Source organism: Choloepus didactylus, chromosome 16 (assembly GCF_015220235.1).
Source record: "Choloepus didactylus isolate mChoDid1 chromosome 16, mChoDid1.pri, whole genome shotgun sequence".
In the NCBI taxonomy this organism is placed as follows: Eukaryota; Metazoa; Chordata; class Mammalia; order Pilosa; family Megalonychidae; genus Choloepus; species Choloepus didactylus.
This window is the reverse complement of record NC_051322.1, coordinates 59297252-59319664: the sequence shown is the minus strand read 5'-3', so window position 1 is coordinate 59319664 and position 22413 is coordinate 59297252. Positions and strand designations below refer to the sequence as shown.

At 37.3% G+C, this 22413-nt stretch overlaps 2 protein-coding genes across 15 annotated transcripts in view; both read left to right on the top strand.

Moving 5' to 3' along the window:
• The window catches only part of GREB1L (GREB1 like retinoic acid receptor coactivator), a 422182-nt gene that overhangs the window by 353077 nt on the left and 46692 nt on the right, over window positions 1-22413 (top strand). For 13 of the 14 annotated variants that reach the window (XR_005212149.1, XR_005212148.1, XR_005212147.1 and 10 more), the window contains 4 exons: window positions 1105-1431; window positions 2505-2633; window positions 3177-3311; window positions 5369-5566. Coding sequence is in view for 11 of the 14 variants with exons in the window: in XM_037805493.1 (XP_037661421.1) it covers window positions 1105-1431; window positions 2505-2633; window positions 3177-3311; window positions 5369-5566 (789 nt within the window). In the remaining 3 variants the exon portion in view is untranslated. The remainder of the gene's footprint in view (window positions 1-1104; window positions 1432-2504; window positions 2634-3176; window positions 3312-5368; window positions 5567-22413) is intronic. The other variant, XM_037805499.1, reaches the window with a different exon arrangement.
• Window positions 13435-14041, top strand: LOC119511089 (cAMP-regulated phosphoprotein 19-like). The gene has a single exon (XM_037805511.1). It carries the CDS (start codon window positions 13615-13617, stop codon window positions 13903-13905), a length of 291 nt encoding a protein of 96 aa, XP_037661439.1. The 5' UTR covers window positions 13435-13614; the 3' UTR covers window positions 13906-14041.

Here is a 22413-nt window from a genome sequence, read left to right as displayed (position 1 = left end):
ATTTCCATGTATAGAAAAGAAAAAAATTGGCTCTGAGGATTCCATTCTCCTTCCTCCCCTTGGCTCCCAAGTAATCCTGGAAAAACTATTTTCTCCAATTAAAACTTTTTTAAAAAAGGATTTTATTTAATTTTCCTTATCCTAAAAGTAATATTATTAAACTCCTCATTTTCTTACTTTCCCAGAGGAGATGGGCAAGTGCCAGGAAGGCCACTTAAATCTGTACTAGAGGAAGGAACGGGTTGCCTCGTTCCCATATGGAAGTCCAGTCCTTCATCCCTGTGTTCTGTGTCAGGGGCTTTTCACCCTGGACCATGAGGGTATTGCTTGATCTCAGATCACAGGTACTGAGGAGTCTGTATCTGTTTACAGGAGTCAGCATCTCAAATCTCCAGTCACACAGCAAAAGAAACGACTGAATGGAGGGAATGAGCACAGTCTCACTGGTTTCAACTTAAACTAAATGTAGGAATCTTGATTCATTTGTGTCACTTGGATGCCAAACATTGACTTGCTTATTTTTTTCTAGTGACTCGTTGAGTTTTTAAAGAGAATAAGAGAATGAAGTCCCCTTCATTGCAGGGCTGTAGATCACCAGTATAAGCTTAGCTATAACCATGATGGGGAAGAGGGCCAGATGCCATATTTAACAATCCCAAGAGCTGGAGAATAACTAGAGGATGAAAGCATTCTCTAAGTGGGGAAAGTGTGAAGCTGCCTAAAAATTAAATTGGGAGTGAAAAACAATTCAACCTAATTTTCCTCTGTTCACTTTTCTCAAAATTAGGTGTAGAGGCAATACATAAATTGTTTTTCCAAGTACCTGTGAATAAAGTGAGAGATGAAAGAAGCCTAAAATTGATGATATACCAGTGGATTGGCTTATTTCATCAGTCATTAACCATTTCAATAATGCCAAATTTAATAGGCATAATGAGGCAGAGAAGGAAAAGAGAAGGTAATTTCACCATGGATAATGTTTAGTAGGGGCTGTGGTACGTGAGAGCTACAAGAAAAAGAGAGCTTATCTGGCTATTAGAGTATGAAAGGCTCTCTCGTTTAGCTATGATTTTTTAATTGTAGCTGTGATTCTTTTCAATTTAGGTCCGGATCAGGTACCTCTCAGGGAAGAATTTGAGCAAATTATGCTGAAAGCTATGCAGGAATTTACTCTGAGAGAGCGAGCCCTGCACATGGGTGCTCAGTGTATGCCTGTGTCACCAGGACAGCTCCCCTGGCTTGCCAGATTAATTGCCAGCGTATCTCAAGACTTGGTACATGTGATTGTGACCCAGAACTCTTTGGCGGAGGGCATTTCAGAGACATTGAGGACTCTCAGTGAAATGAGGCACTATCAAAGGCTACCAGATTATGTTGTGACAATTTGTGCATCGAAAATCAGAGGAAATGAATTTTGTGTGGTTGTGTTAGGTGAGAAACTTTCTTTTTATTCTTAATCTATTCATTCATTCAATCATCCATCCATCTGGAAAATACTCATTGGGTGCCTCCTGTGTTCCCGGCATCTGTGTAAAGTCTGGTTAATGGCTCCAATTTGGATTCTTCCTCCTGATTTTAACTTCTCCTGTCCTCCACAGATCATGTTTTTTGTAGCTCTTAGTTTGGCATGTGTCCCTGTCAGCTGGTTGGGGGAACATTATTTCAAAGCTCACCCTAGTAATAGATACCCTTGTCTCATGTAACTTCTGTCCCTGAACGGTTTGGGAAATGTTACCACTCTAGCATGTGATAAACCCAGTGCTACAGGTGGCCTAAGCCCAGTTAATCACATTTCCCAGAAACTTACCTCATATGGTTACTTCACTGAAGAGGATATTTAATGTTACAATACTGGCTCTAAAGAAAAGTTTTCAGAAAGTTGCCACATGACAAATTACGTTTTTGTTTTGTTTTCTTTTGTTTTGTTTTTTCCCATGCTGCAAGTACAGGCACCATCCTGGGGAACCATATGGAGTCAGTTTTGCTTCTTTTTTTCTCTGTGCTGAACAGCTCTCATCTCTTCCCACCAAAATGGCTAGGCCCCCTCACTTTGGCAAAACCCACTTGCCCATCTTCTTGTGATATATATATTTTAGAAAGCTTCATGAGAAAGTATGATATGTTAATTTATTTTCATTGGTAAAAACAAGTTGAGTTATATTGCATTTATATTTTTAAGACAGATATCTACAATAACCATGCAAACAAAAGTATTTTAGGTTTTTCATATTCCTTCCTAGTCTTTATCCACATGCATGCATAGTTTTTCTATCACCTGATATTATAAACATTTTCCGTGTTTCTGTATATAGCTTTAAAGTCATTTCGAATGCCACATGGTTGTCCATCTTTTGATGTACCATAATATTTTTAACCAAGTCTCTGTAATTCAATACTTCCATTGTTTTTAATTTTTACTATTTTAAGTAATGTTCAGGTAAATATTCGTGCATCCAGCTTTCCCCTTATTGGCGAGTCATCTCTTCTCCCTGTTTCTTCTCCAGGTCAACATCAGTCTAGAGCACTGGCAGAGAGTATGCTCACCACGAGTGAGTTTTTGAAAGAAATTAGTTATGAGCTCATCACAGGAAAGGTCAGTTTCCTGGCTTCACATTTCAAAAACACGTCATTAGGTGAGTGGCTGTAAGATCCAGCAACACTGCCAGCCCCTAGCTGTGTGACTCTCTGAGTTTAAATCATAGCCTGTCAAAGAGTGAGTGTGGAGCTCAAGCTTGCCAGCTGATCTCCTTTCATTTGGTCTGGTTTATCCTAAGTATGTTGTTGCTAACACCTCAGAAAGGAGGACGCTGCCTGGCTTGGGACCAGAAGCTTCAGTCCAGTCACTCATATGTTGTGTCACCTTGGGCAAGTCTCTGTCGCCCCAGACCTCAGTTTTCTAATATGTCTACTGGAAATACAATAATCTCATAGTGCCTGCTTTGAATATTGAGAAAGTCAAGAGAGACACAGCATGTGAAAGTGTATAAATTGTAACTGTGATACAAACAAGAGTAGTCCTTGCTATAGACAAACTGCCAAAGAGAAGGCCTAGTATAACCTCTGACGAGAAAAGCTGGTGGCCTACAGATCTTCATGAGAACCCAACTTCAAGACTGAGACAAATGATATAAACATATCATTCCTTGTCATCTTATCCCTACTTTATTTTGTGACAGGTGATGACCTGGACAAGCTGCTAGAAAAAATGCAACAAAGAAGAGGGGACAGTGTGATCACTCCTTTCAATGGAGACCTCAATGAGTGTGTGTCACCCCAGGAGGCTGCTGCTATGATTCCCACGCAAAACCTGGGTAATGTCACCTCAAACCAAGAGGCGGAAGGCAGTTCTTTGGAGAGACAGTCTAGAAGCCAAGTCATTTCAGGGGTTTTGAGGACTCTTCTCCAAGTTACAGACTGCAATAGGCTTTGCCTCATTAACCACGTGATAAATCTGGCTCAAATAAAAATGCCTCACCATGAAGCCTGCATTAAAGACCTTGTTCTAATCAAAAGTCTCATAGAATTAACGACAACAACAAAGTGAAAGTCTATCTTAGGTGATCTCTCTCTCTTTTTTTTTTTTTTCCTTGAAAGATTCAGGGGACCTAGTAAACTTTCCTTAGCTCTACCAGCTGTGCCCAGAGAGGTTGTTGGTGTTTACTGAGGGCTTTGAAGAGTCTGGGGTCCTGGGTTATGCCCCCTTTACTTAGGGTTCCAGTTCCTTCCCCTAATTCTCTCTGATTAAGGGACAACACAGGAAAGGAAGGAAAAAAGAATAGAAGGGTTGATAGGAAACAGATCCATATAAGCTGTTGCTGATTGATAGCCATTTTGGCTTCCACTTGATAGGAACAGATCATTTATAAATTAGGACTGTCTTGGGCAATAGAAGGAACATGGCTTAGCCTCAGCTCAGTCAGAAAAACAAATGCAAATACAGGCAATAAAATGGTCTGACTTGTGGAGAAATTTGATAACCAAGTGGTCATCAGACTATCTAAAAATGTATTTGTATTAACTGTTTTGAATTACTCTCAAAATTAGAATTTAAAAATTCTTGAGAGTATATACAGATTCCCAAGTACATATCTTTGATTCCCTGTTTGAGAAAAAATGCTTAATGATATTTTCATGTTTTTTAAAAATTGAAAGTTTGCTTAGTTAAATTCTCCAAAGTGATGCCATTCTGTATGTTAGTCCCCTATCCAGTCAATCTGTAAAATGAAGGAAATAACAGCCTAATTATCAGAAGACAGATTTATTTTGATTGGCATTTGTGGGTCAAAAACTAATCTAACTTAGGCTGCTATTAAAAGTTGCAGCTTTGCGCTTTTTTAGTGGGATCTCTTAGTAAGCATGGAGACCACCCATATAAAAGCCCACTGTTGGTGCTCCCTGGTAGCTGGGAGGTTATGAGTACTGTTTTGCCTTGGCTGCATGGTGGTTTGATTTTAGGAAACATTAATTAGCACAGGTTAATATGGCCCTGCAGTTCTGCCATGTGTGTTCTTGATAAAAAGCAGCTCTTTAAAGCAATATTGGATGTTTGCCATGTTTGGCTTACTAAGCTTGTCTTTTTCATTGTGTATGTGTGTGTGTGTGCATGCGTGTGAATGAGAGATTGGTTGTTACTTGTAATAAAAAGCTATGGACATACTTACAGCTTCCAGGCAATGTTTTCCTCTTATGTCACCTACTGAGTAGCCAGCTGGCTCATGGTCCGATAATATAGGCATCAGCACTGGAGTTGACCAGAACCACTTAGACCTGCCAGGTCACAAGCCCTAGCAAAGTCAAGTAGAATGAAGAAAAGTGAGGTTAGTGTTTCCATGACTATGTTATACAGACTCAGGGAGGGGACATTCAGACCATGTTCAGCTGACCTGCTGGAGAGCAAATGTCTACTGGGGTGCCATCTAGAAAAACTCCAAGAAACTCAGCATTATTATAGCTAAGTCATCACCTCCTTTCCTGAACTGGGTCTGGGCTCAGACACCTGATTTATTCTGATATTCTATTCCTAAAGAACCCTGGAAACTCTCACCTTCCAGAGACAAGTCCTGGCTTGTCAGAGAATAGACTGTCTCCCCCATTTCTGAGTAGGCAAAGTTGGTGTTGAATTAGTGATTTATGAGACAATCAGTTTTAAAATAACACATTTGTACAATTGCTTCATCCACTCCTAAGCATATCCTTTCGGCCAAGTTTTCAGGGAAAATCAGCAAGTCAACAGAGAATGAGAAAAGAAAGTGAGAATTCTTGATGATGGGGAATTACTTTACTGTGTGTGTTTTTATGTCCCTCTGTGGGTTCATAGTGGATGTCATGGAAGTAAATTAATCGTATTCTTATGACTTTTTTATTTTAGATTTAGATAATGAAGCCTTTCAAATTTATCAACCACAGCTCACAGTTGCCAGAAAGCTCTTATCCCAGGTGTGTGCTATTGCCGACAGCGGCAGCCAGAGCCTGGACCTCGGCCACTTCAGCAAAGTGGACTTCATCATCATCGTCCCACGATCGGAGGTTCTGGTTCAGCAAACTCTTCAACGGATTCGACAATCAGGTAAGATTGAGCATGCAAAGAGGACCCTTTCTCAACCCAGCCCTCTGCCTCTTTCTTTTGCTCAATCCAAATGTTTATAGGACACTTACATCCTCTTTTTAAAAATTGTAATAACAGTTTAAATGTTACTTTGAATTTATCTGTAAGTTTTCCCTCAAAGTTCTCTGACCTTTTTCCCCATCTGAGGTCAAGGGTAAATTGACATGTATGTTTGCCAGATACTGTTAAGTCTGTGACACGATAACTCAATCAGTGGACTGGAAACTGGTCACTCATTTATGTAGAGAAATTTTCTCAAGGGAAGTTCACCTCTGCATGGGATGGTGGATTCTGTGCCACTCAAACCTCCTGTGTGTACTCAGACCTCATTCCCATAGGTGGGTTCGTAGACATTTAGCTCATTACCAGCACATTTTCGACTTAGAAACCAGACCACTATCCCCTGTGTCAACAAATACAAAGTTAGAACCGCCCCTAATTACTTTAAGAAAATAAATACAGTGGAAAAAAGTTTTTTTCAGGAAATATAAAAAGGTAGGTAGCAAAAATTTCAGAAGTCTGTAGTAAGTATGCTCTCAAAAATAAAATTTGTTTTGAATTACAAGAAGCTATAAGGAATTTTAAAAATTGAGAGGGCTGAAAATGTTTACCTTTGTAAAACTAGGTTTAAAAATGAAATTATAGATGGCAAGTTGTTTCTGAGCACCTTAGCTGGGGGGAACACACATAAACAGATTTCAGCTGGAGGATATTTTTGCCACAGTAAAAAAATTTATTTTCAATATATTTGAAAATGGGTAGGAAGCAGAAAGATTCAGAAGTGCTCAAAATGAGTTTTATATATTCCATACCAATTGTATACTGTTCCTCAAACTTTAGTGTACACTCACATCACCTGGGGATCTTATTAAAATCAGATTCCCCCTCAGTAGGGTTGGGCTCCAGATTCTACATTTTTAACAAGCTCCCAGGTGATACCAGTGCTACTGGCCAGAGGGCTACACTTTGAGTAGGAGGTTCTGTAAAAAACTTCTCATTGTTAGTTCCATGGGCCAAATGAACTGACTGACAGTAGATTTTCCCCTGGAGGCTTGAGTGCCTGGTTGACAGTGCAGTCTTCTTTTGAGCCTCTAAAATTCTGAACAACAAGTTACAAAATCATCTGTTGGAAATATTTACTTAGCAGTGATAAGCCAGTGAGGGTCAAATGCATTCTCTCATGGCTCTCCCAGAATCCCAGGGGAGCCCTAGGCAAACTCAGCTTTTGGCCTTTTCCACAATTTCTTTCAGCCTCTGTGCCTTGTGGGGAAGAGACAGGCTTTAGGAACCCCAAATATTGGTCAGATTTCCTTTATGTCTTACAGTTTTCCCACTCCCCTTAACACAGAGGGAGTGCCTCCTCTTACAGGGCTTTGCTTGTACCAGTTGGCATTTGTGGCCCCCCTGAGTGGTGAGCTGATATCCCAAATTATGCTTGAGCAAACACAAATAGCACCTGTTTGAAGTGGTGAAATCACCCATGGTCAGCAGTTGGGCCTCTGCAAGGCCTTTTCCTGAAATAACCTCTCAATGACCTGCACTTTAGCCTTTCCTAATAAATGCAAGACCCTAAATAAAACCTTGCATTTTTGACAGATGAAGAAATTGTATAGGTCTTTTTCCCTTCTTGATGCCCTCAGAGCTTTTTAAGATTTTCAGACTTCAGAAAGGTACCAGAATTTTAACTGGTTACATAAACTTAGAATCCAGAAAAATAAATGTTCTGGACAGATTTGGAAAATTCAACCCATTTAAAAATTAGTCACATCTGGCTTTCACATACACACTGAAATTTTTGCTGCAAAAATAATTCTACATGTTAAAAAAACAACTTTCTTCGTTTTTATTATAGAAAAAACACAGTTACAGTATTTGTTGTTCTGAAAAATAAAAGAAACAGAAGAAAAATTTAATCTCACTATTTAAGGATAACCACTGTTAAAATTTTGATGTTAATGAATGATTTAATACCTAGAGTTCCAGGCTTTGTTCTCTGCATTGTTTTTTCACTTGACATTAATATATGAATATTTTCCCATGTCATTAAAAGCTTTTGTAAACAGGATTCTTAATGAATGTATAGTATTCCATATCATAACTACACCAAAATTTATTTGCTTTAATATTTAAATACCTTCATATTCTTGTAACACTACTGGAGAGTAGAGGGCAAAGGACCATAAACATGTTATGACATAAAGAGAAATTGTCCAGGGCAGCATAAATAGTTAGCAGGAGATTATGTGTGAAAATAAATCTTAAACATCATAGTTATTTAGACAGAAAGAGTTCTCAAGAAATCATCTGGCTGTTTCCTCATATTTTCTCTTAGCATAATCTCTGTGTGAATCTAGGAGAGCTTAGTGTACCGAAGGTTACAGAGGCCAGCACCTTGGGGGCAAAAGCCTTTTTGTTCATATTTGTGCCTTATATGGTACCTTACTCAGGCCTGAAACTGGGAGCTGCTCAATCAGTGTTTGAATGAGAGCTGGAAGGAAGGAGAAAAAGGGCAGAAGGAGAAATAATGTCCATTTGTCTTTCCCTAAAGCAAGCATTTCAGCAGCCAGCCTGCCAGGAAAAGCACCAGGCAGGGAAAAGTAGCCAGAATATGCAGAAAGGGCAAGTCCTTGGCAGCTCTGGTGTGGCTAAAAGTAGAAAGTAAAAATAAAAACCTTTGCGTTGTTATAGACCCAGCACTTAAAGTGAAGCATTTAAGTATTTAATACCTTAACTCACATTGTAATTTAAAAAAAAAGGGAGGGGGGGCGGGGAACATGAAAAACATTATGGAAAGAACTCGAAAGTTAAAAAAAAAAAAAAGTGGGTTAAATATTTTTAAGTTTGCCCAAAGTGTCTTTGTCAGCTGGAGCAGTGAGTAGAGAAGCAGCATAAGGACGTTTTAGACTAAAAAAAATGCTTTCCTTTTAGTGTCACCTTTTTTTCCCCCCTTTCCTTTTAAATCTGAAGTTGTAGCATAATTCTTCTAGTTCAGGAGATGCCGAGTTATATAAATTAGAATACTAGGATATTGAACCAATCAAAACGCAAGTCACTTGCAATTCAACATGGGGGGTGGGTGTGAAAACCGGAAGACTTAGTGACTTCCATATTTTTCTCCTCCCTGCTTTTAAAATGGTATAGTTGGGGACCCCGAGGGGATAAAGCACATCTGGCAGTATCTAGTCAAGGAAATCATGCTCAGGGGAATGACACAAAATGGACATTCCGACAGATGCATGATTATAAAAGAACCAGAGAGACATTTTTGCCTGCTGATAGATAGATTATTCTGTCCAAATGAACATAAGGAAGTGTTAAAGGGGTGGTAGAGATTAGGAGGCAAGTAAAGAGATAGACAGCAGCATTTTCACTTTTTATAATACATGTTTTTGATCTCATTGATCTCATTGAGGGGATCCTCAGTGAGTCACCTAAAATTTAAACACACACACACACACATATACAAAAGACAGTATTCTTTGGATAGTGAAGAAGGAGACTGAATAGGGAAACACTGGAGATTTGTACAAATATAACTGAAATAGTATTTGAAGTTAACTTTCTGAATGCTGATCAATTTCCAACTAAGTAGTTAGCTGCCTAGAAGCTTGTAGAAGATGTTGACACCGGCTCATAGTCTTCCCTGCCTCAAAACCTGCTGTCATCCTGAGCGAGGACAATATTCAGTGGATGGATGAAGCCAGCCAACATCCTAGCTTCTCAGTACCTCCAGCTGCTCGTCTTCAAGCACCTTATCCAACTCTTTGGCCTCCGCCTGCTCCATAGTCACATCCTGGATTCTTCTGGATCCTGGAATATCTATCAAATATTTCCAATTTCATACCACAGACTCCTTTCCTAGGTAGTCAAGATGTTGAACACTGCGGGGGAAAATATCAACCTTTCTAACTGATACCATAATGAAGTCTTTTTTGGCTCTTTAATTAGAGCTCTCCCATCCTTCGCAGTGACTGTTGTGGACTCCATTTCACTCACTCAAACTTCTGACCTCATCCCTCCCTCTCTGCAAATGACCATGCCACCTTCTTCTCCCCTCCCCAGTCCTCCAAAATAAAGCTTCAGATAAAACACTTTGCCTCCAAATCTAAAAACTTGACTGTACACATAACTGTCTCTCTTTTTTTTTTAAATTATAGCAGTTACAGATTTGCAGAAACATCATGCAGGAAAGACAGAGTTCCCCTGTACCACCCCCTCACACAACCCTTCTTCCTATTGTTAACATTTTGCATTAGTGTGGTCCTTTTGTTAGAATTCAATAATAAATATTATTATAATTATACTATTGACTTTAGCTCACTGTCAACATTAGGGCTCACTCATTGTGTTGTACAGTTCTATGGGAATGTGTGTGTGTTAACTTATGTACAACCTAAAATTTCCCTTTTTTTCTTTTCGAATATGTAGTTTAGTGCTATTTATTACATTCACAAAGTTGTGCCTACATCCCCATCATCCATTGCCAAAATGTTTCCATCACCCCAAACAGACACTCCACACCAATGAATCATTACTTCCCATTCTCCTCCCCCACCCTGCCCCAGTAACCTGCATTCTAGTTTCTGACTATGAATATGCTTATTCTGCATATTTCAAATAAGTGAGAGCATGCAGCATTTGTTCTTTTGCATCTGGCTTATTTCATTCAGCCCCCCACTTCTTTTTAAACCTGATTCTCCCACCTTCTTCCAGATAACTGCCATCCTCTCCTCAAGGACCTGACAGGGCTGTTATCTCTTCTCTCACTGCTGCCTTCAGCCTCCTTCTCTCCTCTGGCTCATTCATTCCATCTGCTTAAACCTGCCACCCTGTCTCAAAAAACAAAACAAAAAAAAGAAAACAAGTGTCTGTTAATCTTACCTAGTTCTCCCGCTCACCCCACACCCCTCCTCCTCTCTATCTTATGGAGAGAATTGTCTGCTATCTCCACTTCCTCTTTTCCTGGTCTCCCCTCAGGACCCTGCAAACAAGTTTCCATGCCCCACTGCTCCCTGAGAGGGCTCTTGTCAATGCAGGCACTGATCTTTCCAGCATTTATCTTATCTGAACTTGGGGCTGCATCGGTGACCTTCGTTCCTTCCTTTAGACACCACAGTTGCTTTGGCTCTCAAGACACAGCACTTCTCTGCTTTCTCTGTCTTCCCATGCACTGGTGTGCATAGGCTCCTGCCAGTCTCTGCCCTCTGTTTTATAATTATTAACAATATTTCTCTTCAGTTGGATAGTAAAATAGTCAGGGAACATGTCTGTTTTGTTTCTACGTAATAAATATCTGTTGAATTGAATGTTATGTAATATTTTGTTAAATTGAATTCTAAGTTAAAATCTATTTTTAAAGTAAGACATGAAGTAATATTTAAAATGTGGTAGTACTGGCAAGAACAAGTTTTGTCATGAAAATCATGTTTCAGAAATCTATTCTGGTCAAGAGTAGAGGCCTTCAGCGCACATCCATCACTCACACAGGTCTCCGGCGTTGGGTATGTGTGTTTAGAATGCTATTCCTGGGCAATTCTGCCGCTGCTTCCCTCCAGACCGACCGAACAGCACAGCAGTGTACATCCACCCAGATAGTTTCCCCAAACCTGGCTGAATGTGGGAGGATGGAACGGAGCCACCTGGGCCTCCTAAGGACAGAGGACTGCTAATGCAGCAGGCAGTGAAAGCGATTAGCAGGGTTTTTAACCAGCTTTTCAATTTCCAGGTTATTTATTTGCTGAAAAGAGATTGCCAGGATGAAGGAATGTCCATTGAAAAATAATACTTAAAAACTCAGCATGCTCTAATGATGTAATATTTTCTTGATTTTCATATCTTTTTTTAAAATTCAGTTTTATTGACATTTAATCACATACCATACAATCATCCATGGTGTACAGTCAGCTGTTCACGGTACCAACATACAGTTGCACATTCATCACCCCAATCAATTTTTGAACATTTTCCTTACTCCAAAAAGAACGAAAATGAGAATAAAAATAAAAGTGAAAAAGAACACCAAAGCATTCCATCCCTCCCATCCCACTCTATTTTTCATTTAGTTTTCTACTCATCTGTTCATACACTGGATAAAGGGAGTGTGTACCACACGGTTTTCACAATCACACCAACACACAGTGTAAGTGACATAGTGATTTTCATATCTTTTTAAACATTACAATGTTTTACACACCAAAACTTTGGAGAACTCAGTTTAATCCACAGAGAAGATGAACGGCTAGACCTGAGAGTAATTTTCTTTTGTTTTGGGGTATCTTCTTGATGAGAACAAGAAGAAATAAAATATTTAGAAATAAAATTTTTTATTAAACCTAAAGGGATAAGAACCTGCAAATCAGAACATACTGTTCTCTTCAAATAGGCAGTGTTATGGGGTATTGAGATGAATACTGAATCATCTTTAACTGTACCTGGACATTGTATGTTTCCCTGATCATTATCAGTTTTACTTGATATTCAGAATGATTTGCTCCTTCTAGTGCTTGATTCTGGCCACACATTCAAACTTTCAACCTTTGTGGCCTTTGACCCTGGCATTGTAGACTTGGCATGTGTGTTCTTGGTTTTATTCCCCTTCAGGGCCCCTCGGTGGTAGAAAAATTGCTGCTCCCCCTTTAAATTTTTTAGGGGGCTGGCCTCAGAAGGTATAATGTTTTTTTTCCCCCAATCTCATAAAGCAGGATAAACCCAATGTTCAAGTTTTCCTTAAACACATCTGGATTCTGTAGCCTTCAACAAAGAAAAAAATAAGGTACCAGTGGCTACAGTCTAGCTGCGTGAAGTCCTTGGCTCTCCAAGAAAGTTCTACTCTAGGAGCCTTTAAACTTGGTTATTTCTGTAAAAGGATCCCCATGACTCCCCAAGGTTCAGTTCATAACCTTTAGGGAACTCAGTGATTCCTAACCACCGCTGCTTCTGTCCTAGAACTCAATGAGTTGCAAAGTGTCATAAAAGAATTACTGGTGCCTCCTAAGTTCTCACATCAAAAGTAAGTTTTAGAATTTAGGTAGACATGGCCCTAAATCTCTCCATGCCACCCCAGGTAGGCCTGCAAATATCCATTTTTTATTATGGAATTGGGAAAAAGTGACAGAATTGCTCATGATTTATTAGACAATAAACTTATTTCATCCTATAGCACTGTGATAAATAAATTAAATCACCTACAAGGCAGAATAGAACTGACCCTTCTCAGACCAGACATTTCTCGGCACATCTGACCGTTTTCAGATTCCTATACTGTTCTCTATGAAACTAGACATCAGGGAGTCGCCTTTTCATACTCTTTTAATGCTCTTTTCTTCTTCCTTGACTTCTTGACATGTCGTTTTTCAGTTCTTACATTCCTCCCGCCAGTGACCTGTTGCCTTACCTCGGGCTCCACCACATTCTGGGCTGCTTGGGGAGAAGCTTGCTCTGTTGTCTTTGTGCACAACTACATGCTAGAAAAGCCAATTCTGTCACCAACAGAAGGATATAGGAGAGAAGCAGAACACTAAAGTGAAAATTTAGGACATTTTGGTGATGATAACATTTAAAATTCATTTACAAAAAAACCATCGTACTTTTTCAAGCTTTTTAAAGAAACCAATAAAGCAGCACTGGCCATAGAAAAGGTGTGCTTAAGGTTAGGATATGGGTAATAATCTGTTTAAGGACATACTCCTGAAAAATGAACATTTATTCAAAAAGAACTTTATCACAGCATTATTTAAAGTAGTGAAAATTTTTGACACAAATGTCCAAAAATAGAGGATGTTAAGTGAAAAAAAAAGCAAAGTACAAAAAACAGTGTAAGCATTTTTTTATGTAAGAAAGAAGAGAAAGTAAGAGTATGTGTGTACAGACATACAGATTTTCTTGTTTTTGTAAAACAAAACAAAACATGAAAACTAAGCACAAGATCACAGAGCCGGAGAAGCGGCGTTAGAGGGAGCGCCGTGTCTGCGGAAATCGCCGAGGCAGCCTCCGTGGAGGAGCAGAAGGAAATGGAAGATAAAGTGACTAGTCCAGAGAAAGCTGAAGAAGCAAAATTAAAAGCAAGGTACCCTCATCTGGGACAAAAGCCTGGAGTTTCAGATTTCTTAAGAAAACGATTACAGAAAGGGCAAAAATATTTTGATTCTGGGGATTACAACATGGCTAAAGCGAAAATGAAGAATAAGCAACTTCCTGCTGCAGCCCGGGATAAGACAGAGGTCACTGCTGACCACATTCCCACTCCACAGGACCTTCCTCGACGGAAACCATCCCTTGTTGCTAGCAAGCTGGCTGGCTGACTAAAAGCACTGAACTGCATGAATCTGCTAACTCCTGATACTTCTCCTTAATATGTTCTCGGCTTTGTGTTTCCTTTCATTCACTGAGTCATTTGAGAGTGAAAACTTTGCAGGTAGTGGTAGTGTGTGCTGTTACTGTAAGGGGATATATATTTGTAGAGTTTTGATTAGTTTAACAGTGCGCTGATGAAAGGAACGTGTTAGAACAACATAAAGTAATCTACTTGAAAATAATTGTATATATTATCTAACTCCTAGTGTAGTGCTAGTTCCAACAAGTAACAAGTTTAAAAATTTTAATGTTTTGGATTTTCCTTACTTCATCTTAATTATAGCTTTGTATGTTACTTTTGTTTAATATAACCTCTATTGTACTGATTTCTTTTGGATGTTGTAAAACAGAAGTTTAAGACCACAAGTTGGGAGAAAGGTTACGTATTTCAGACACAAACAAATAGATGGGGCTCTGTGCTTGAACTTGAATGGCCTTAAACCTGTTTCAGCTTTAACAATAGAATTTTACTTGGGCAATATTTTGCCCATTCTGGTGTAACTTATGTGACTCTAGTGCTTAACAGCTGCTGTTAAAGCTAGTGTTCTTAGTTCTGTAGTGTTAGAATACTTTTTGTTGACCATGTGAATGACGTGTGCATGTGCATTGACTGTTGAATTCACTTTTGTGCCATTTTTGTAAATACAATAGTTTTGCACAACCTCAAAAAAAAAAAAAAAACTAAGCACAAACAAATGAAAAAGTTGGGTGGAAGAGACTGGGATGAAATGAGTACAAATTTTTAAATAATTTTGATTTGTGACCCTTACATATTCAAAAAATTAAATTAAAATGATGGAGGAAAACAAACCTAAAATTGAATACAAACAGAAATAAGTGAGCCTAACTGCATATTAAATTGATAACATAACCAAACACATAAAAAGAATTTTGAACACAGTATTGTTACTGTATTCCCTCAGTGTGATATATCCTGAGGCAAAATGAATTACAAAGAAACGTTGGATTTTAATTAGTGGGTTGGTTGTTGATAGTGGTATTGATAAAACTAGTTTGTGCGTATCATAGGACAGAGCAAAAGGGTAAATGCTCTAATGTTGTTGAGAACTGGGGTTCTTACATTAAAGAGGAGAGCCTCAAATGTGGAATGGGGGAAAGTAAGGAATGGCCCTTTTAGATTTAAATTGGAGATATAAGCATGACCTCATAATTTTCAAAAAACTAAATATATTCCCTAGCTCTGTTCACTGAAAGGTCTTAACAGCCATGACATGTCAGTAGAAAGCACATTCAGTATCTAGTTCTTGGTTTATAAATCCATTGCCCACTACCCCAGCTCTGAATGGGAACAGTCTGAAATATCTTGTTGTGCTAAAAAGCAAGGAAATACTCAAGAGATTCATAACAACATTTTAAAAATTTTAAAAAAGACAAAGAAGCCTAGGATTTTACCGGCCGAATGTGGAATAATTTGAGCATTAAAAAGAATGATGGTAATGTACTGTAAGCTATTGAATTTTTTAAAAATAAAAGGGGCAGGAGAGTAAAGGATTCAGGGGAGCCTTTTTTTTTTTTTTACAGAGCAGTATCAGCAGATAAACACAGGAAGAATGACAGAATTACAAATCTCTGTTTTGCACTACCAATGTAATTATTGATTCTGACAAGGATCATCGATGAATACTGAAACCATTGAGTAAAATGTCACCAGGGGACAAACATTTACACAGTCTCAAGTGTCATCCCACAGATTAAATATTTCAAAGAAGAAAAGGGATCTTTCCAATGGAGAGATCTGGCGGTAGACATTCCCGTAACCAAGTAATCAGATTTTTGCATTTACAGTTATGGGATGAATTGACATTATGTGCGAATGGAAGTACATAGTGTTACCTATGAGGTATAATTGCCACAAATGTTTAACCTGAGTTTAATAGCAAGGAAGCTCTCACACAAATCCAGGTGGTAAGGCATTCTACAAAACAATTACCTGGAAATTTTTTTTTTAAATATCAATGTCATGAAAGACCAAAAATCATAAAATTAAATAAAAGCAAGGGGATTGGGTTGAACTAAGGGAGCTGTTCCAATTATGAAGAACAAAGAGACATGACAACCAAATGCAAGGCTTCAGTTTTTATTGGATCCTACCTAAAAATAAAAAATAAAAAACATTTGCTCTGGGACAATTCATGAAACTCAAATATGGGCTATGTATTAGAAAATATTATATTGATGTTAATTCAATTCCTTGGATGAAATAATGATATTGTAGTTGTGTAGCAGAATGACAATACTCTTATGAAATACATATTGAAGTATTTAGGGGTGAAATAACATATCTGTTACTTTCAAATTATTCAGCAATAAGAGGAATAATAAATTTAAAATAATAAATATAAAAAGCAAAAGTGGAAAATTATTAACAATTGATTAATCTAATTGAATGGTGTACAGGTGTTCATTTTGCCTTTTCTGTAATTGTCAAAATAAAAAAGCAAGATTAATTATGTTCTGTTTATTGATGATATATCCACAGATAGAATTTAGTATTGTCATTAATGACTTCAAATAGTTTTTAAAAACATGAATAGATACTTACATTTCCCTTTCTTAGAATTTTTAAATTAAATATTGACTAGATCAAATTTATAAAATTTATTAAAAATTCACAATATACTGCACACCTGTGTACCCACCTAAATAAGGAACACTGAAGACTACTGCCCCTCGTTGACACTGACTTCCCTTCTCTCTCACAGGTAATCATATCCTGAATTTTGTGTTTATAATTACCTGGATTTTATTTATATTTTTGTCATAATGCCTCAACTCCTGAACAACATATTTGTTCAATTTCATAGACTTTTTGTAAATGGAAACATGCTCTATTCATTTGCGATTTACTTTTTACACTCAATGTTATATCCTTGAGGTTGATCCCATTGTTGAATGTAGCTGTAATTCTTTCATTTTACTCCTTTATAGTATTCTACTATACAAATATACCACCCATTTAAAAAAAATCAGTTCTACTACTATGGACATTTGGTTTCTAGATTTTTATTATTTCAAACAGTGCTGATACACACGTGGAAGAGTTGTTCTAGGAGTAGAGTTGTTAGATTATGCACATTTTCAACTTTATCAAATAATGCTAAATTGCTTGCTACAGTGATTATATTTATACTCCAACCAGCAATGTCTAAGTATTTCAGTTGCAAATGTTTGATATTATCATACTTTTTTTTAAACTTTTAATTTTAAAATAATTTTAGACCTACAGAAAAGTTGCAAAAATAGTAGAGATTGAAAAATGAAATTGAGAAAATAAATCCATTTACAATAGCGTAAAAATAAATACTTAGGTATATATGTAATAAAACAAAAGGAATGCAAAACTAATATTCTGAAAACTACAAAACAATGTAGAAAAAAATTAAAGACCTAAATAAATGGAAAACTATCCCATGATCATGAATTGGAAGAAGATAACTTTAAGATGGCAGTACTCCCCAAACTGATTTACAGATTCATTGCATTCCCTATCAAAATCCTAGCTGGCTGTTCCAACTCTTCTATATGTTGAATAATTGAGAATTGGAAGGTCTTCATTTGTAGTCTCTATTAAACTCTTACAAAATAAATTAAATTGCAGCATTAAAAAATAAAATCCCAGCTAGTTTCTTTGCAAGTTGTTGACAGATTGTTCCTAAAATTCATACAGAAATTCAAGGGACCCAGAGTAGCCAAAACAATACTGAAAAAGAAAAAAAAACAGTTGGAAGACACACTTCCCAATTTCAAAAATTATGGCAAAGCCACAGTAATCAAGACCGTGTGGCACTAGCATAAGGATATACATATATATCAATGGAATAGAATTGTGAGGCCAGAAATAAATTGTCACATTTATGGTCAATTGATTTTTTACCATGGTGCCAAGACAATTCAGTGGGAAAAGAATCTTTTCAACAAATGGTGCTGGGATGATTGGATATCCACACACAAAAGAATGAAGTTGGACCTTGTTTGAGTTTCCTGGCTGCTGAAACAAATACCACACAATGAATTGGCTTAATAATAGGAATGGATTGGTTCACGGTTTCAGAGGCTAGAAGGCTTGCTTCCTCCCAGTTCAGTATCTTCCAGCCACTGGCTGACTGGCAATCTGCAGTTCCTTGGCTTTTCCATCACATGACAATGCACGTGGCGTTGTCTTTCTAAGGCTTCTCTTGCTGTATCCAATTTCCTTTGCTTCTATGGACTTCAGTCATCTTGGATTAATGCCCACCCTCATTTAGTTAGGGCACATTGTAACTAATAATATCCTCTTAGGTTCTAATTACAAATGGGTTCACACCACAGGACCAGAGATGGGGACATGTCTTTTGTGGGTAACATGATTCAATCCCCAACAGACTCCCTACCTCTCACCATATACAAAGGAGCAAAGGTCTAAATATAAGAAGTAAAACTATAAAACTTGTGGAAGGAAACATACATATAAAATTTTGTGACTTTGGATTAGGCAATGGTTTCTTAAATATGGCACCAAAGCACAAGCAACAAAAAAATAGATAAAATGGACATGATCAGAATTAAAAGTTTTTGTGCTTCAAAGCACACCATCAAGAAACTGAAAAGATAACGCACAGATTGGGAGAAAATATTTGTAAATCATACATCTGATAAGGAATTTGTAGCTACAGTATTTAAAGAACTATTAAAAATCAATAATAAAAAGACAACCCAATTTAAAAATGGGTAAGGGATTTGAATAGACATTTCTCCAAAGAGGACATACAAGTGGCCGATAGCCACATGAAAAGATGTTCAACCGCAAAGACCAACAGAGAAATGCAAATCAAAACCACAATAAGATGTCACTTCACACCAACTAGGATGTGTATAATTGAAAAGACGGGTGGTAGCAATTGTTGAAGATGTGGAGTAATCGGGACCTTCATACACTGCTGATGGGAATATAAAATGATGGAGCTGCTTTGAAAAAGTCTGGCAGTTACTCAAATGGTTAGACATAGAGTTACCGTATGTTCCAGCAGTTCCATTCCTACAAATGAAATGAGAACTGCAAACATTTGTCTACACAGAAACTTGTACACAAATATTCATTGATGAACATTCATAATAAACAAAAAGTGGATACAACCTAAATGTCTATCAGTTGAATAGTGGACAAAGAAAATGTGGTCTATCCATACAATAGAATATTGTGCATCTATAAAAAGGAATGAAGTACTGATACATGCTACAACATAGATGAACCTTGAAAACATGCTGAGTAAAAGAAGGCAGTCATGAAAGACCACATATTATATACCATTTACATAAAAAGCCCAGAACAGACAAATCTATAGAGATATAAAATAGACTAATGGTTGTGTAGGGCAGAAGTGGGGTGAAGGGGTGTGAGGAATGACTGCTAATGGGTAGGAGTTTTCTTTTAGGAGGGAAAGAAAATGTTCTAAAATCAGACTGTTGTGATGGTTGTACAACTCTGTGAATTTATTAAAAGCCATTGAATTGTATGCTATTTATAAATGGGTGTATTATATGTGAATATAAAGCTGTTAAAAATAGTACTAAAGCCATTGAATTGTACACTATTTACAAATGGGTGCATTATATGTGAATATAAAGCTGTTAAAAGAAATAGTGCAGAGTTCATGTATATTCTTCACCCAACTTCCCTTAAAGTTAACAAGTTACATAACAATATCAGTATCAATGCTGGAATAATACTATTAACTAACCTGTATATCTCATTTGAATTTCACCAGTCTTTCTCTTAATGTCTTTTTCTGTTCCAGAATCCAATCAAAGACCACACATTGTATTGAGTCATGTCCTCTTAGTCTCCCCCAATCTGTGATATTTCTTCAGTGGTTCCTTATTTTTCGTGGCCTTAACACTTTCGGCGAATACTGCTTAGTGTTTTGTATACGGTCTGATTTTTTTTTTTTTTTTCATGATTAGATTGATTTTGTGCATTTTTGGCAATAATACAACAGAAGTGATGTATGTTCTCAGTGTATTTTGTCAGGGGGACAGGTTGTCAAGAAGTCTTGGCACTGGTGATGTTTGCCTTGTTTACTTGGTTAAGACGATGTCTGCCGGGTCTCTACATTGCAAAGCTTCTATTGTGTTTGTATGTGATAGAAATCTAGGGGATAAAGCCTTTGGGAAGATGCTATTATCCTGCTTCTCCTTAAACTTTTGCCCACTAATTTTAGCATCCATTGGTAGATCTTTCCTTCAACAGTTATTCCTTTGGTATTTGCCTAATGGTGATTTTGTGTTTCCATCATTTTTCCTACATTTATTAGTAGGAATTTATTACTTGAATTCTCTTGTAAGGAAGAGCTGTTCCTTTTCCTTTATTTATTAGTTTGTTTGTTTATATTGGTATGGACTCAGATATTTCTATGAGTTATTTCCAACACTATCATTATTTATTTTGTTGCTCGAATTTTTCAAGCTCTGACCATTGGGAGTTTCTCCAGGTAGGCTCTTGTGTTCTTTTAACATGCCCCATCCTTTTTCAGGTACTTCCTATTCTCTGGGACCACAATACATTCCAGGTTTATCTTTTATTTCTCTGCCCCAAACCTAGAATCAACCTCTTCCCCAAGAAGCCTGGATTCCTTTTGTTGGAGAAGGGTATTTAGAAACCAAATTTGGGTGCTGAGTGTACTCATTGCTACTGACGTGCCATTGCTCTTCGGCCCTGTCAGGAGGCAGAGCGAGGAAATACGTGTACATAGAATAACCCATGCACACGTGTGTGTACACACACACATCTCTATTTCTTTCCATATCTTATCTGCATATATATGAAAATCTATGAGTTCATACTGATACCTCCAATTCTAGTCCAGTAACGCAAGGTTCATTTTAGTCTTTCCCCTTTCCTTAATTGTAACTTCTTTCTCTTATGGTGAGAAACCTGGCTTCGATTATGTACTATATATATATATTTTCCTGGTAGGTACATAATTGCTAATCCATACCCTTGTGAGAAATGGATTTGCTAAGTAGAGGATGGTTTTTGTGTACAGTTCTTTTTATCTTTAGTCTTACAGCATCTAGCCAAAACATTAGTTTGTTATACCTAGGTTTCTCTTTTCTTCCTCATCTCCTTTTGTGTGGTTATATTAGGTTTCATTTTTTACTGTTTGGATTCCATTTTGGTCCCACCCACCCCTCCTCGAGGTTGATTTAAATGTATGTTTGCTTGTTGCTATGGTTCTGTAAGTGAAAGCTATATGAAATGGTACTTTCAGAGAAGTGTCATTCCCTCCTCATACTACCACCCAAGTCTCCCCTTTCTTCTACCCCTTACCCACCCATTCCTTGTTACTAACCAATCTGTTAAGAGTTTCTGGCTTATTCTTTCCATATTTCTGTTACGCAAATGAGGTTCATGTGTGTTTTCTTCTATCTACTAATTTCTTACAATTATCTTACTTTTAAAATTTTTATTAACTGGGTATAGTTCCTGGCATTATGGTTTTAATTACTATTTCCCTTATTCTTAATGAAGTTGAACAACTTTTTGTATGTTTATTGGCCATTTGGGTTTCTTCTTCTGGGAAGGGTCTATTAACTTTTTTACCTCTTTTCTCTTGGATTTGACCAAGTAATTTATGTATTCTGAATACTAATCCTTTGTTAGTAATACTCGTTACAATTTGGGAGGTATATCTTTTGATTTAAATGTCTTTTTTTTAATTAGAGAAGTTGCAGGTTTACAGAAAAATCATGCTGAAAATACAGAGTTCTCACATACCCCCCCTAAGTTATCCCTATTATTAAATTTGTAGTACCTTTGTTACAATTGATGAAACATTATTATAATTATACTATTAACTATACACCATAGTTTATGTTGGAGTTCACTGTGTTGTGCAGTTACATGGTTTTTAAAATTTTTTATTCTGGAAATATATATACAACCTAATTTTCCCATTTTAACCACATTCAAATATACAATTCAGTGATGTTAATTATATTCAGTGTTGTGCTGCTGTTACCACAACTTTTCCACCACCCCAAATAGAAACTCTGTACCAATTAAGCATTAACTTCCCATTCCATGTACACACCTCTGCCCCTGGTAACTTATGTTCTAGTTTCTGGCTCTATGAATTTGTCTGTTATCTGTATTTTATGTAAATGAGATCATACAATATTTGTCCTTTTGTGTCAGGCTTATTTACCTCAGCATAATGCCTTCATGGTTCATCCCTGTTGTTGCATGTATCAGAACTTCATTCCTTTTTCGTACTGAATAATATTCCAGTGTATGTATATACCACATTTTGTTTATCCATTCATCTGCTGATGGACACTTGGGTTGCTTCCATCTTTTGGAAATTGGGAATAATGTCACTCTCCTTTGTGCAAATATCTGTTTAAAACCCTGCTTTCAGTACTTTTGGATATGTACCTATAAGTGAATTGCCAGGTCA